Source organism: Mauremys reevesii, linkage group 8, assembly GCF_016161935.1.
Source record: "Mauremys reevesii isolate NIE-2019 linkage group 8, ASM1616193v1, whole genome shotgun sequence".
Lineage (NCBI taxonomy): Eukaryota > Metazoa > Chordata > Testudines > Geoemydidae > Mauremys > Mauremys reevesii.
Genome location: NC_052630.1, coordinates 91,914,895 through 91,929,831, shown reverse-complemented (window position 1 = coordinate 91,929,831; position 14,937 = coordinate 91,914,895). Strand labels below are relative to the sequence as shown.

The window sequence follows — 14,937 nt, the reverse complement described above, 5'->3', positions numbered from 1 at the left end:
GTTCTAATTGTGGGTTTTATACTGAATCCACCTGCTGCAGTTACTCTCTGTCACAGTTTACTCGTGTGTAAAATAGAGATGGTAATCCCTTCCTACTTCACAGGGTTTTGTAAGGTCAGTTAATCAATGTGTGATTTGAACATGAAAAACAGGACATTTAGTGCATATTATTATTGTTTTCACTAGAAAATATCAATTGGAGCAATGCTTCTCCAAATGTAGGTATTTTCCACTGGAAATAAATCTTTTAAAACTTCATAAACAGTCCATAAAATTGTCCATATTGTCCTTCTCACAGCTGCAAACATGCTTTCTGAGACTTCGGTGCCTGCCATATTTTTAGGACTCTTACAGCCATGTATTGCTCTTGATCTGTAGGCACTGTTCTAATTATGCCAGTGAAAGTCCTGCACCTTTTGAGAGCAGTATTTGGCCTTAAATGTCAATTGGCAGGGGGGGAAAACCACACATTTTTGTGGCATTAACACTCAAAATCAGTTATACACCTCTACCTCGATATAACGCTGTCCTCGGGAGCCAAAATATCTTTACGGTGTTATAGGTGAAACCACGTTATATCGAACTTGCTTTGATCCACTGGAGTGCGCAGCCCTGCCCCCCTGGAGCACTGCTTTACCACGTTATATCTGAATTCGTGTTATATCGGGTCGCGTTATATCAGGGTAGAGGTGTATTTCAAAGCCCTGATGACATACAGCTCTGCCACACAAGGGATAAATTCATTAATGATTTTGTGATGCTCAGATACTACAGTGATGGGGCAGTATAAATGACTAGATAGAAAGATAGGTCAGAGTTAGTTGACAGTGGTGATTTGGCTACAACCCCCTCTTAACCTGCTTAATTCTGGCCACAACATTTTAAATTTTGCAAGTCCTATTGAACATTTCTGTCTAAAACCCCCACAGTGTGTCTGGAACTTTTTCTGAACGATGGAGATGTCATCCAAATACTGTTCTCCTGTAAATCAGTTTTTCTCCTCCTGTTTCTTCCCCCTAGATTCTGCACCACCTTTTATACCTTTATTTATATTTGTGTGTGCCTATGAGAGAGAAAGTGTCAGTGAACATGGTGGATGGATTACCAGACATTAATCAGTCGAAGGATTCAGATGAATATCATAAATCTTGAGAGCAAAGTTCAAGCAGTTTGTAATAGCATCTCAACCCTGAGATAGATTTATTAAATTGGTAATCCCTTTTTAATGATATATAGTCAAGATTTAACATTGTTATGATGAGAAAACCATTTTTTAAATTCTCTGACATAGGAACATTTCAATTATATGTTTGCTGACACATGTTCTATCAAGAGTGCCCCCAAAGCACTACAGCTCCACTGGACTTTCATTTCCTGTTCCCAGAACTCTCTTTTCTTAAAATCTTACTCCACTGCAGATATTGCCGTGGGGGAAAAAATCATTCAAGCCACACTCTCTACATTTTGAGACCTCCCCTCTCTTGGGCCAATGAGCCTGCGGCCTCTGCCATTCCCTAAAATCCTAGGGGAAGCCCTGTAAACAACACACATTTCACTCAAGGGAATCTTTTACCATTTCAGCATTTTATAATGAAAGTTGGAGAACTAGAGGCTCCAAGACTAATGGCCAAATCTTGCAGTCCTCACTTAGGTCAATGGGAGCTTTGCCTAAGAAAGGCCAGGGTGGAGACTGCAGGTTTGTATGCCTGAGGAAGAAGTAATTTAAGCGCTACCTTGTTTCCTTTTATACAGAGAATTTTGACACAAAGAAGAATGAGCTAACAAGACAGGGATTTATGGATTTGAATCTCATGGAGGCCAATGACCGTGAAGGGGATCCTAGTGACCTTTGGGTCACTTTACTGTCACTGGGCTACAATAAAGCACTGGAAATGACAGAGGTATGATAGTTGTGTATCAAAAATACACAATTTCCCATATAACTTGCTGCACGTTAAACTGCAACACTGCTTCTGTCCTTCATAAACTGATTTCAGTGGCCAGCAGTGCAGCTCATAAGGTTTCCACTAAGCATTTCAGGTCTGGCATTCTATCCTCTGGGCTAGCACTGTTGAGGGGGACAGCAGAGGAGGTAGAGATTGGAGCCGCTGGAGTGACAACCCTCAGTGTTTAAAGAGAGAACTAGACTATCTTCCAGAGGTTGGATACCAGTATTTTACATGGCCTGTTAGAGAAGGGGACTAGGGACATACCTCCTGGAGGGCTTGGTGTGACCTGCTGGGGAGAAGCAGTTCTCAGTGAGGTGGTGGGTGGGAAGATAGAGGCAGAAAATTGTGGCCTGTCAATGCACCCAAAGGTGCAGAGCTCTCGCTGTCCAAGCTCTGAATCTGGTTTCCAACATTGCCTGGCTAACTGGGAAAGAATCCTTCCCCTAGTTCAAACCACAAGGGAAGCCAAAAAGCATCTGTGTGTTGCTGTGGAGAGCATCCCTTAAAAACAAATAAATGGCTGCCACTTGTATTCATTCCAAAATTAACCATGAAGGTGTCAGGTGCAGAATGAGGTATTAAGGATAGAAGCAGGGGATGAGGAAGGGTGTTCACACTGAGCAGGACAAGGAGAACCTACCCACAAGTGAGAACAATAATAAATACACCTTCCAGGTAATGTATTTTTACATGGACTCAGAGGTCAAACTCTCCAGACAGGATTAACTAGCTATTTTAGGGTTTTTACTGCTGCCTCTCACCATAGTGTCATACCAATGCCCAGAAAGTAACCTGTGTCATATGTAGGATCAGGAATTCTCTTCCCCATGCACTCATGTGCCCAAGTGGCACTGAGGTTGGTTTTAAAGGCCCACACTTTCTTACCACGCCGTCAACAGAAGATGTTTTAAAAGGGTAACTCTAGCAAAGGATTCGGGAAGAAAAGCAAAGCTATAAAGACACAAAAAACCCTCTATAAATATGTGGTAAAGTCTAGTATTTATATCTTGTTCCCAAGAAAAGCTGTTTTTATCACCCCATGATCATTTTTTCTTTGTTTACTTTCTCTTAAACCAAAGTAACTCAGAGCCATGAGACTATGTAATTGCCAGAGAAAACCATTCAGTGCACATAAAACAAAAATCTACTAACATAAAAACACTGATGTGGTAGTATTTTGGGATTTGTGAGACTAGAATTATTCTCATATCAATGAGAAGATTAAAAAAAATTAGCAAATGGTTGTGAGCAATTTCTCATTGGGTTACACTTCACCACTTGTCCTACAACTATCCCAAACAAAGCTGGAAAGATGTGATGCTCTGTCTTTCTGCAGTTTGGACACTAGAGAGAGCTGTTCTCTAACAAAGAAGTGTTCTCTGCCTTGTACAACTGTGCTTTGTGGGTTAGAAGCTTTGTTTCCCAAAGATAACTACAAACTATATATCGTGTGCTTGAATCGTTTGCTTCAATAGCACATATAATTTAACCCCTCAGTTCCTGGATTACCCTTTCAGCAGCACTTTTAACAGCAACAACAGTAGAACCTCAGAGTTACAAACACCAGAGTTACAAACTCACGAGTCAACCACACACCTCTTCTGGAACCGGAAGAACACAAACAGGCAGCAGCAGAGACCAAAAAAACCAAACCAAATGCAAAGTACAGTACTGTGTTAAATGTAAACTATTAAAAAAATAAAGGGAAAGCAGCATTTTTCTTCTGCCTAGCAAAGTTTCAAAGCTTTTAAGTCAATGTTCAGCTGTAAACTTTTGAAAGAACAACCATAACATTTTGTTCAAAGTTACAAACATTTCACAGTTACAAACAGTTCCCGAGGTGTTCGTAACTCTGAGGTTCTACTGTATAAAGTAAAAATGGAAGTAAAAAATGTGTTGGTGCTAACAGATAGCAGATTCTGATGGTCATTTTAAAAGCAGATGTACTCTTACTGAGCCTACTAAAAGTAATGCAAAATCTCATCGCCTTGTTGGCACACATACTAATCCTAAACAACAAAATGGAAGCGCAAAGAGTGTTTCCTATCACAAAATTTCAATTTAAAATCTGCATTCAAAAACCACTCATTTGAATGGTAAGAGTTTGCCAAAATACTAAGGAGGAAAGGGTTCTTTCTGGTGCTCAAACACCCTAGTACTTCATCTTCGGTGCCTGATACATTTTGTGATCTGAGAAGATGAATGGTACAGTATATTTGACTACATCAAGGCTTGCACTATCAGTGATGGCTGTTTGCTGTGTTGATTTAGTCTAATTTCTGAATTACCAAAAAAGGTTACAAAGAACAGGAGATCCAGAGTTTTCTAAGTCTGTCTATTTTTTATACCCAATGGTGCACCTATATTTGGATAATTCTGCATCAGAGCAACTCTGAAAACAGAGCTGGGAATAAAAATCCGAGGAATAAATTAGGCATAAGAACTAAACAATATACTGTATATCATTACTGTATTTTTCTTCTATAACAGGCATGCCCCTTTGTCATTGACATCTATGCAGAAAAATGCAAACCCAGAATTAAAGCTGTTTATCTGGAGGCAGGCAGCAGGCAACTTAACAGGGCAATTTGCAAGTCTGTTGTTAACAAAGGAGATGCCAAAGTACTGGATAGTGGTGAAAGTATAATTGTCTATACCTACAAAAGTGATACACGGATCACTTCTGTTATTGAAAATAAGGTATTGTGTGATATTTCTCTTATGCACATTACACAAAATAATTTTCATGCTAATGTTCATCATTGTTGTTATTCCCTTGTCATTAAGCTTTCTATAGTAACACTTTCTGATATATAGATTCTGTACCTACTTAATAAAAAAAGCCTCTTCTTTAAGGGATTGATCCAAAGTCCATTGAAAACAATGGGAGTTTGTCCATCTACTCAAATGGACATTGTATCAGGCCTAAAGAAAACATTCATTTATTAAGAAGATGTAGGGCATTTGCATACTGTATTATCAGCTGAATTCCTATCTGTATTTACAAAGGCATTGCACTTGTGTGGTGTAAAAGATTAGCAACATTATGTCTTCATGATTAGAACTGATCAGGAATTTTTCAATAAAGAGTTTTTGTCACTAGAAAATGCTGATCAGTTCAAAGCAAAACTGTTCGTGGAAAAGGATCAGTTTCTAAAAATTTTGCATTTAGAAAAAATGTATACTAAAAGTGAACAGTGATATGCACAGATTTTGGTTTTAGGGACTAATTATGGATGAAGCATTAAACCGTTAGCTTTAAAGGTATCTTCTTTCTGTATCCTCCTGCCAGAGTCGGATTATGGGTTTGGGGGGGCCCTGGGCCAGAGCAAGTGGGGGCCCCTTCCCACCCCTTTCGCCTGCAGTCCCCTCTGTACCACCACCCCCCAGTGGTCCTGCCGGGGAGCAGGCTTGCCCGGATCCACCCGCCCGGTGGTCCTGCCTGGGAACAGGATTGAGGCGCAGGGGCTTCCCCTGCCCGCCTGGCACTCCAACCGGGAAACGGGGCCAGGGTGCAGGGGCGGGCCTTCCCCCACTCCCTGGTAGGAGTGCCAGGCGAGCAGCATGAGTCGGGGCACGGGGCACCCCAATTGGCCAGGGCCCTGGGCACAGGCCCCTTTGGCCCAGTGGCTAATCCGTCACTGCCTCCTGCACCCTGAGGTGCTTAGGCGTCCACCAGTTTCTACCATTTATTTTGAGTCTTGTCCGGGTCTGTTCAGGTTTTTGAGCATCATGCTGAAGGATTTGGCTTCTTTCTCTATTGTTGAGCAAAAGATTTACTTAATTATTAATCAAAAGTGTTCAGTGAGATGGAAGCAGAAATTTCAAACCCTTTTGCTTAGGGCCTAATGCCAAGTCTGTTCACACTCAGTTTCACTTACCTTAGGATTTCTGAATAAGTAAATAGTGTAGTCAGAAGCTAGAATAAAATTAGGGCCTATGTGGGTAGTCAAATTTTTTTAGAAGGGAACACTCATCGGGAGGGAATGACTTGGTGATCTAATAGTAAGTTTGAAATATCTAGATTCCCTGGAACCACAGGTTCAAATCCTGGCAGGACTTTCTCAGCACTTCATCCTTCAGAAGTAGATAAATTAGATGCAGCTTGGGGATTTTTCAGAGAAGCTCTTAAATACCAAGGGCCAAATTCTCTGCTGGTTAATGGAACTGTCACTTACACCAGTGGAGATTTTGGTTCCACAAGCTTCTCTGCTCTGCACTGGACCAGTTTGTTGAACTTTCATGAAAATCTTAGTAGTTTTATTTTTTTTATTACAAAAGACTGCAAAAAAATAAATGGGCAATTTTATGCATATCACCATTCTCAGTCTCCACAGAGTTTACTACTAACCTTTCAAATCATAAATACAGGCATTGATTGCAAGTATAATGGAAATAATGTTTTATTATTTCTAAAGTTAATTATAAGAGAATATGCTAGTAAGTAAAGGATGGATTCTGTCTGGCCCTTCCCAGCAGCTATAGGTGGAGTAAAAGGCCTATCTCCCATCCTTCTGTGCATAGGTGACAGGTTATATACGTTTGTGGTGCTCGGGCACCAGGAATATTCTGGGGGTTCTGCTCCAGCAATATTTGGAGCTGGGTCTCTCCCCCGGCCCTGCCTGGATCGGGCCCCAGCCCCCGCGGGCCTCCCCCCGACCCCACCGCGTCCCTGCCTGGAGTGGGTCCCGGCCTCCACCTGCCACCTCTCCCCCTGCGTGTCCCCACCCCGCCGCATCCCTGCCTGAAAGAAAGCAGCGCGACGCCTCTCCCATGCCTGCTTGTGCTGCCAGTATAGCACATTCCTAGGCGGAGCGGCTCCTGGCAGAACTGCTGTCTGCTGCTCCAGGGTCCTAGTGCTTGCCAAGCACTATTGGCAAGGCAGGCTGCCCTTACCCTGCCCTTCCGCCCTAGCCCTGAGCCTCCCCAAACCCCTCAGCCCCAGCCAGAACCCTCATCCCCCTGCACCCTAATCCTCTGCCCCAGCCCTGAGCCCCCTCCTGCATCATGAACCCCTCATCCTCAGCCCCAACCCTCATCCCCCCCGCACCCTAATCCTCTGCCCCAGCCCTGAGCCCCCTCCTGCATCATGAACCCCTCATCCTCAGTCCCACAGCCCTCACCCCTGCACTCCCTCCTATCCCCAAACTCCCACCCAGAGCATGCACCCCCTCCCCCTCCCCACACACCCCTTCCCACCCCCAAACTCCCTCCCAGAGCCTGCACCCCTCACCCCTTCCTACGCCCCCATCTCCAGCCCAGAGTCTGCACCCAAACTCTATCCCAAAGCCTGCACCCCTCACCCCCTCCTACACATCCACCCTCTGCCCCAACCCAGAGCCTGCATCCAGCACCCAAACTCCATCCCAAAGCCTGCACCCTGCACCCCTCCTGCGCCCTAATCCCCAGCCCAGGACCTGCACCCCAGACCCCCCCCCAGACCCCTCCCAGAGCCTTAGGCAGGTGGGGGCGGAGTTGGGGGGGCAGGTTCTGGACACCACCAAAATTTCTACAAACTTGCCACCCATGCTTCTGTGGTCTGTGTAAGAGCTCAGCTGATTTCCTGTCCCTGCACCAGGGCCGCCCAGAGGCGGGGGCAAGTGGGGCAATTTGCCCCGGGCCCTGGGCTCTGCAGGGGCCCCCAAGAGAACAGCTGAGGCTCCCGCCTCCGCCCCTCTCCTAGAGCCTTAGTGCATCAAGCGGCGTCCTCAGACAGCGCCGCAGCATGTCTCCAGCATGGCCCCTGAGCCCCGCCCTGCTCAGAGCTGCGTGGGGCGGGGGCGGGGCTGGGAGCTCCAGGCTGAGCTCAGCTCCCTTCGCTCGGCGTGGAGCTCCCAGCCCCGCCCCCTCACCACGCGGCTCAGAGCGGGGCGGGGCTCAGGCCCCGCCGGAGACACGCTGCAGCTGTTCAGCAAGGCGCTGAGGCTCCGGGTGAGGAGGGAGCCGGGGGTAAGAGGCTGGGACCAGGGGGTTGGCTAAGGGGCAGGGAGTCCTGCGGACAGTCAGGGCACAGGGAGGGGGCAGAGGTTGGGGGGCGGTCAGGGGGCAGGGAATGGGGGGGTTTGGATTATGGGCATTCCGGGGGGGGTCTGTCAGGACTCAGCGGGGTATGGGGGGGTGGATAGGGGTTGGGGCAGTCAGGGGACAGGGAGCAGGGGTGGGGTCCCGTGGTGGTGGGGGGTTTCTGGGGGACGGTGAGGGGACAAGGAGCAGGGTGGGTCGGGGATTCGGAGGGGGCAGTCGGGGCAGGAAGTGGGTGGGGGTCAGATAGGGGGCAGGGCCAGGCTGTTTGGGAGGCACAGCCTTCCCTACCCTAAAGCTCATTCAGCAGTTTGAGGCTTGCAGAAGAGCCAAGCTGTTAGCTTTTCCATTAGGGCTACCATCCCTTTCACTTCGCAAATGCCAAATTATAGTCTATATTTAATTTCAGTGCCATAGGGAGACTCATGTCAGGGGAGGGTAGCTTCATTTAAAATTAGCCACTGGGGGAGGGATCACATGAGAAGAGCAATATCCTTCCCAACCCTACCAAGGGAGACCTCCCCCCTCCCCTGCATTCCCTGAGGCTCCAGAGGGGTTAATTCAGTGGTTCTCAAACTTTTGTCCTGGTGACCCTTTCACATAGGAAACGTCTGAGTGCGACCCCCCGCCCCTTATAAATTGAAAACACTTTTTTATATATTTAACACTATTATAAATGCTGGAGGCAAAGTGGGGTTTGAGGTGGAGGCTGACAGCTCACGACCCCCAGTAATAACCTTGTGACCCCCTGAGGGGTCCTGACCTCCAGTTTGAGAACCCCTGGATTAATTTAATTTTAGCACCCTGTGTCCATTCACATGCATGTGCTATTTTGAGCATTTCAGTTTTGACAACATAGGCTCATTCCAGATTCTGGAACAAGCTCAAATGCTCAGTTCGTGGAGTATGTACATAAGCTATACTAAAGACAAACCCACAGTAACCGTCTCCAGTTTGTGAGGGACCACATGGAGCCAGTCTCTAGGAAACGGGTAAATGCATGGAGATTAAGTCCATTAATGGCTATTAGCCAGAATGGGTAAGGAATGGTGTCCCTAGCCTCTTTTTCTGAGAGTGGAGATGGATGGCAGGAGCGAGATCACTTGATCATTACCTGATAGGTTCACTCCCTCTGGGGCACTTGGCATTGGCCATTGTCAGTAGACAGGATACTGGGCAGAATGGCCTTTGGTTTGACCCAGTATGGCTGTTCTTATGTTCTAACCTAAATGAACCCAAAGTTATGGAGACAGATACGAGTCAAGAAAGCCAGCAGAGTATCAGAAACCTGAAAAAAATCTCTGACTGGATGGGCTCAGGTGTTTGGTTACAAGCTGAGGTGGTTCAAAAGTTTTGGATTTTTTTTTTAAGCAGAATTTTTTTATTGTTTCTTTAAACAATCAAACACAGCAAGCAGCAAATATTTGGCCACACTTCTGAAACCTCAGACCATGATCAGGTTTGGCAGACTAATTTCAGCTTTTCAATTAAAAAAACAACAAATTTTGAAGGAAAGCAGACATTGTCCGTGATTTTTTTCTGCTTTTTAAAAACCCCTAGTTTTCGATCCAGAAAAAATTGATGGAAAATATTTGTCCAGCCCTTTTAATGAGCTTTAGTGCCTTTTAGCACTAGCTGATTCTGAGAACCAGTGATACCTTGTAAAGAAGTTTTCTCAAAACTGGGTTTGTGCCGAAATGCGGAAGGTTTATTTCTCCCAGGGGCGCCTGTGGAGGGGAGCAAGTGGGGCAATTTGCCGTGGGCCCCGCAAGGGCCCTCAGGAGAATATAGTATTGCAATTTTTTTATAGAAGGGGCCCCCAAAATTTCTTTGCCCCAGGCCCCCTGAATTCTCTGGGCGGCTCTGCCCTGCACAGAGCCCCAAAGGGCATAGAGAGTAGGTGGAGCCATGGCTCTTGCCTGCCCATATATGCCCTAAAATCAACTCTTTTATCAGGTCATGTAATTTGAAATAAAAATGTACTAAACAGTCTCTGCACCTGTTTCCATGCCCACTTGTTATTCACACGCAGTACAGACTACTTTCTCTATGAACCATCTTCATCTTGCTTCCCACGTAGAAATGTAGACCCCTCCCAAGAAAAGATCAGGACATAATAATAATAATGAAAAGATAAACACAGAGTGGTGTTTGTTTTTTTCAGACTCAGGATATTTCAAACATAATTATATTTGCATTCTAATCTACTTAAACCTTTTGTACTGTGAGCATCACAGACAGCACTTCTGCCAATCTTATCTTTATAGAGTCATAGGTAGCTGTTAAGTAGGAGGAGGAGGCTGCTGTCTGATACAATCATATTTCTATTCCCTTTCACAATAAAGAGCAGCAATTGTTAGCATTCTTCTAAAAATCTCTAGCATTTCTCAATGCCCATGTGAAATCCAAATTGATCTAAACATGAGTGAATGACAATACATACTAGCATGTCTTTAATTTAAGTCTTGTTTTCCAGTTTGAAATAGTTGCTTTGATTGTTTTTCTGAGAGCATGTAACATGTTAGAGCAGCTCTAGGGGGCCAATCTGGGCTATTTTGTACAGCAATAAGTAGCATGTTGAATATACCAGCTCTGCACTGGGCCAGTTGATAATTAGGCCCAGCCCATAGGGGCTTTGTAGTTTGATTGCTATCCATAGAAAAGCTTAAAGTTTCTTCTTATCTGTAAGCTTTCCTATGTAGATTTTGACCATTTCTACTCCCCACTGGGATGTAGAGGTTACAGAGGAGGGCAGGAGAGAGGGTTGGAGATGAGGTCTTACAAGTTATGAGTTACCTCTCCCCATTCTCTGAGAGGAGTGGGGAGGGATCTTCAGCCCGGTTGACTGATAACTCCATTCCAGAGTCATTCACTGGAAGTTGGGAGCAGCATGGCCTGTTCAGTGAGATCCAACCCCACTGTTGCTCAGGTGTTCAAAAGTCACCGTGTTGACTGTCAGAGGTGGCATTTGGGGTGTAATTCACCATCTGTGGAGTTGGACGGTCACTTAGCCATTACCCATCTACCCAGAAGCAGGGGCCTGCTCTCCCAGAGTTTGCAAACATTCCTGTCTTTGGAGCTGGGTGGCACCACAGAGCTGCTTGAGGTTCTGTGCTGTGGTTGGGCCATACCATTCATTTCTTAAAAACCAGTTGGACTGTCTCCTGTTTTATTATTGGGTCGTATTTCATTCTCAGAAGTGTGTGCACAGCTTCAGTGGGTGCCATGGACACACACATCAAAGGGCAGGATTTAGCTCATTATTTAAGCTATTTTATTTACATTAATTTTGTTGAATATTTAAGAATTATTTCATAGGTAGGCAAGTTTTATTTTGGAAGAGATTGTTTGTAATGAATCCATGATCTGCACATAATGAACATAATTACCACAAATCTGTGTGTGTCTCTCGCTCACACACACACACACACATTCTCTCTCTCTCTCACACACACACACACTCTCTCTCTTAGAGTTGAATCTTGCTCCTTCAGCTCCCAAATCAGTCCCCTATAGCTTGAGCTAGAGATATCCAGTAGTACGTCCAATATCTTGGATATAGGCCTGGCCCCAAAGCATAACATTGTTTACTCATCATGCATGCCAAACAAGTACATTGTGTACCAAATTCTCTGCTGGTGTGACTTGGCAGAGCTTCAAGGAAGTTAGGGTCTGTGCCAGTTTACACTAGCAGAGAATCTAGCACTGTGGGTAAAATCTTCAAAAGCAATTGTGTCACATAGGAGCTAAAGTCCCACTGACTTTTAATCAGACTTGAGGTCCTAAGTGACACAGGTGCTTTTGAAAAAGGACTTAAGTCTCATCTCAGGTTACTTAGGTGCATTTTAAAATTTTACCCTACATATTTAAAACTTTCCATCCCATTATAATAGCAATTTCAGATGAAATAACCAGCATCTTTAAGTTGTTTTATAAAAAGCAGCCATTTAATCATGAAGACTAATGAGACCTCTAACATTTTTCCACTTACAGTCTGAAAACAAAGTGATTATTCATGTCAACAATGAGCAGAGTAAGAACTGTGTAAATAACAGGGGACTCAACATTTTTGCTGTTGAAGTGGCACCAAAATCCATGATGGTAATGTTATTATTTCCCTAATTTAAAATCTTAGTAAAAATATCATATGTGGCACCTTTAGAGTTTATTTTTGCAAATCTTTCTGTATTAATATTGAGTATGTGGATATGAAGCAAAAGGAGAAATGTCCATCTACATGAGAAATATAGTTAAGATGGAGGGCCTGATTTTCAAAATTGTGCACCATGCATGTGCAGGTATTTCCTTGTGCAGATGGCCAGATAAATGTACAACAAGCCAGTTTTTGCATGCAAATGTCTGATTCGCTTGCCCTTTCACTATAATTGTACATACTAATTATGAATACCTTTCAGCATTCACTCCTATTTAAAAAGCAAGCCCCTAATGTCAATAAAAGAGAGTTGTCATAGCAGATTGGTCACCAATTAATAAATCTTGTAAATGCTAATGCAAACCTAACACAATTATTTTCAAAGCAGGCGATGTTTTGCCTGTATGAACCGTCAATAATAATGACTATACTTCTTAAATGATTAGTGTAAATTAAATCATGTTTTATTATGTGTGTTGTTGCAGTAGAGAGATGCATGTTCATTATACTGTTATTAAAGAGAGACAGTTAACCTAACATCCATATGCTGCATATAATGTTGTTTATATTACTGACACCTTAGATTATTAAAAATTAAAAACTTAAAAATCCAATTTACTGTAACTAGGCAGTTTCGCTTTTGTGCAAAATCAATTTACTTCTAACACCTGCAGTGGCATGTTTATTTGTTTTCATTGGCATTATCATCTTAGGTTTGTTTTAAAAAAAAGCAGCTCTTAAACATTTTAATTTGGGGCCAAATTTAAGTTTGTCTTCATCTGATGCATTCCATGAGCATGAAGCACAGACTTAGTGTGTGCTTTAACCAGTCACACACAAAAATACATGTATATGATGTACGTTATGGACAATATAATTTCCAACAGGCAGACTTTTAAAAAAAAACTTAATTAATGGACAGTGCTTAGCCAACTGGCAATTTGATTGGCTGACTCCCATTCCAGAAGTTGTACTATTTTTAGTAAAAGTTGAAATAAATGGGTATACAAGTTAAAAAAACCCTACTCTATAAAGTGCTAAAAGTACAGTGTCTCTCTTTCAAAAGCAGATCATTCAAACGATATTACTCTGTATTTCATCATTATCGAACTTCTGGCCCTGATCCTGGCATGTGCAGATGGACTGTTGGACCTGCTTGGAGCCCCATTTAGATTGATGCAACTCCATGGGAGTGCAGGATCGGGGTTATTCTAACACCTCTGCTGATAACTTTGATCAGATATAGGAGGCTCCATGCTGCAAGGTGTTTTATTAGCTTCATTTTCCACTGGAACCAATGAGAATTGTAAGCTTAGGGCCCCTTGCAAGATTTTACCTATAATGTAGTTAAATGCAGTAATAATACCTTTCATTACACAACTTCAATTTTGCATCAGCTAACTTTTTCAATATGTACTAGAAATAAAATTATTAATGTTATCTTGATGGCATTTTAAGTAGTAAATGTTCAGTTGGGTAGGAATTAAGGAAAGAATGGTAACTAAAGATAGTTCATTATATTTTCCCTCTTTTTACATGCAGGTTTGTCAGCATGTGATGCCTTTGAAAGAGCAAGAAGAATGGATATATAATTGTGTGCATTCTCTTGTACCTTAAACACCATGTTTAGAAAACAGTCCACTCTTGGAGCTACTAAAACAAGAACTAAATCAGGATTGTCCTGTGATTAATAGATAAATTGATTAATCTTGTCCATTTCAAAACCAAGACTGATACAGATCATTTATTTTGTATCTATGCTTTGCTCCCATGGTTTCAGCTATTCAAGCCAATGAATCACAAAGCCTGACTTCAATCTATCCAGTCCCTCAGATCTGATGGCCAGATATGGCTTTTTGTGACTGCAAAGCCTGCAGCCACAAGCCCCCCGCACCGCACTCTGCCGATTTGAGGGAATTAGAAATATATATGCTTTCCTTTGTTGGAGAGGAACACAGCCTTGAAAGCATAAATCAGCTGGTAGGCTTGAAAGGAATAATCATCTGCAGAAGGAACACACACACACACACACTTTTTACATAAAATGAATCATTTATGTTTTGAATGTATCCCAAAGAACCAGCTTGCTATGCCCTCTCTCACATCCTTAGCTGGTCCTGGGCATAAGGGTAGACAGTGGTCATTGACATGTAGTGGAAGTGCAAGTTATTGTTTTTCAGCTGTGCCTCACAAATGCCAAGGCTGGCTCAGCCAACCGTCTTTCCTATAGCTTGCTGTGCAGTCCTACATGTACAACTGTCTCTCCATCCAACTGCTCTTTCCTTTTGGATATCCCACCACTATCTCAAACTCCTCGTATCAGAAACTGAGCTTCTCTCTCTCCTCTTTGCCACCATTGACAACTTCACTCCATCCATGTCACGCCACCTCTAATTTGGTGTCGGTTTTGACTCCTCTCCTTTATATCCAGTTTTTTGGCAAACCCAATTTCTTCTTCCTCCATATCTCTAAAATCTATCCCTTCCTCTCTGTCAATGACACTGTGTTAAAAATCTGACCCGTTATCTTTTACCCTGATTAATGTAACTTCTACCTCCAGGCGTCTCTTCTCTCCACTCAGGGCCGGCGCTTCCTAGGCGCAGTTGCCTAGGGCACCAGGATTTGGGGGGGGGCGGCATTTTGCCGGGAGGGCGGCAGGAGGCTCCAATGGACCTCCCGCAGGCGTGCCTGCAGAGGGTCCGCTGGTCCCATGGCTCCGGTGGAGCATCCACAGGCACGTCTGCGGCAGGTCCACCGGAGCCCCAGGACCAGCGGACCCTCCGCAGGGATGCCTGCGGGAGGTCCACCGGAGCC

The 14,937-nt window shown here is 44.0% G+C and overlaps 1 protein-coding gene across 2 annotated transcripts in view; it reads left to right on the top strand.

Annotated features, from left to right (window-relative positions):
• The window catches only part of EFCAB7 (EF-hand calcium binding domain 7), a 44,973-nt gene extending 30,245 nt beyond the window's left edge, over positions 1-14,728 (top strand). For both annotated transcript variants that reach the window (XM_039485707.1, XM_039485708.1), the window contains 4 exons: positions 1,753-1,901; positions 4,440-4,649; positions 11,964-12,071; positions 13,666-14,728. In XM_039485707.1, the coding sequence (XP_039341641.1) occupies positions 1,753-1,901; positions 4,440-4,649; positions 11,964-12,071; positions 13,666-13,740 (542 nt within the window). In that variant the 3' untranslated portion in view covers positions 13,741-14,728. The remainder of the gene's footprint in view (positions 1-1,752; positions 1,902-4,439; positions 4,650-11,963; positions 12,072-13,665) is intronic.
• Positions 14,729-14,937: the final 209 nt, after the last annotated feature.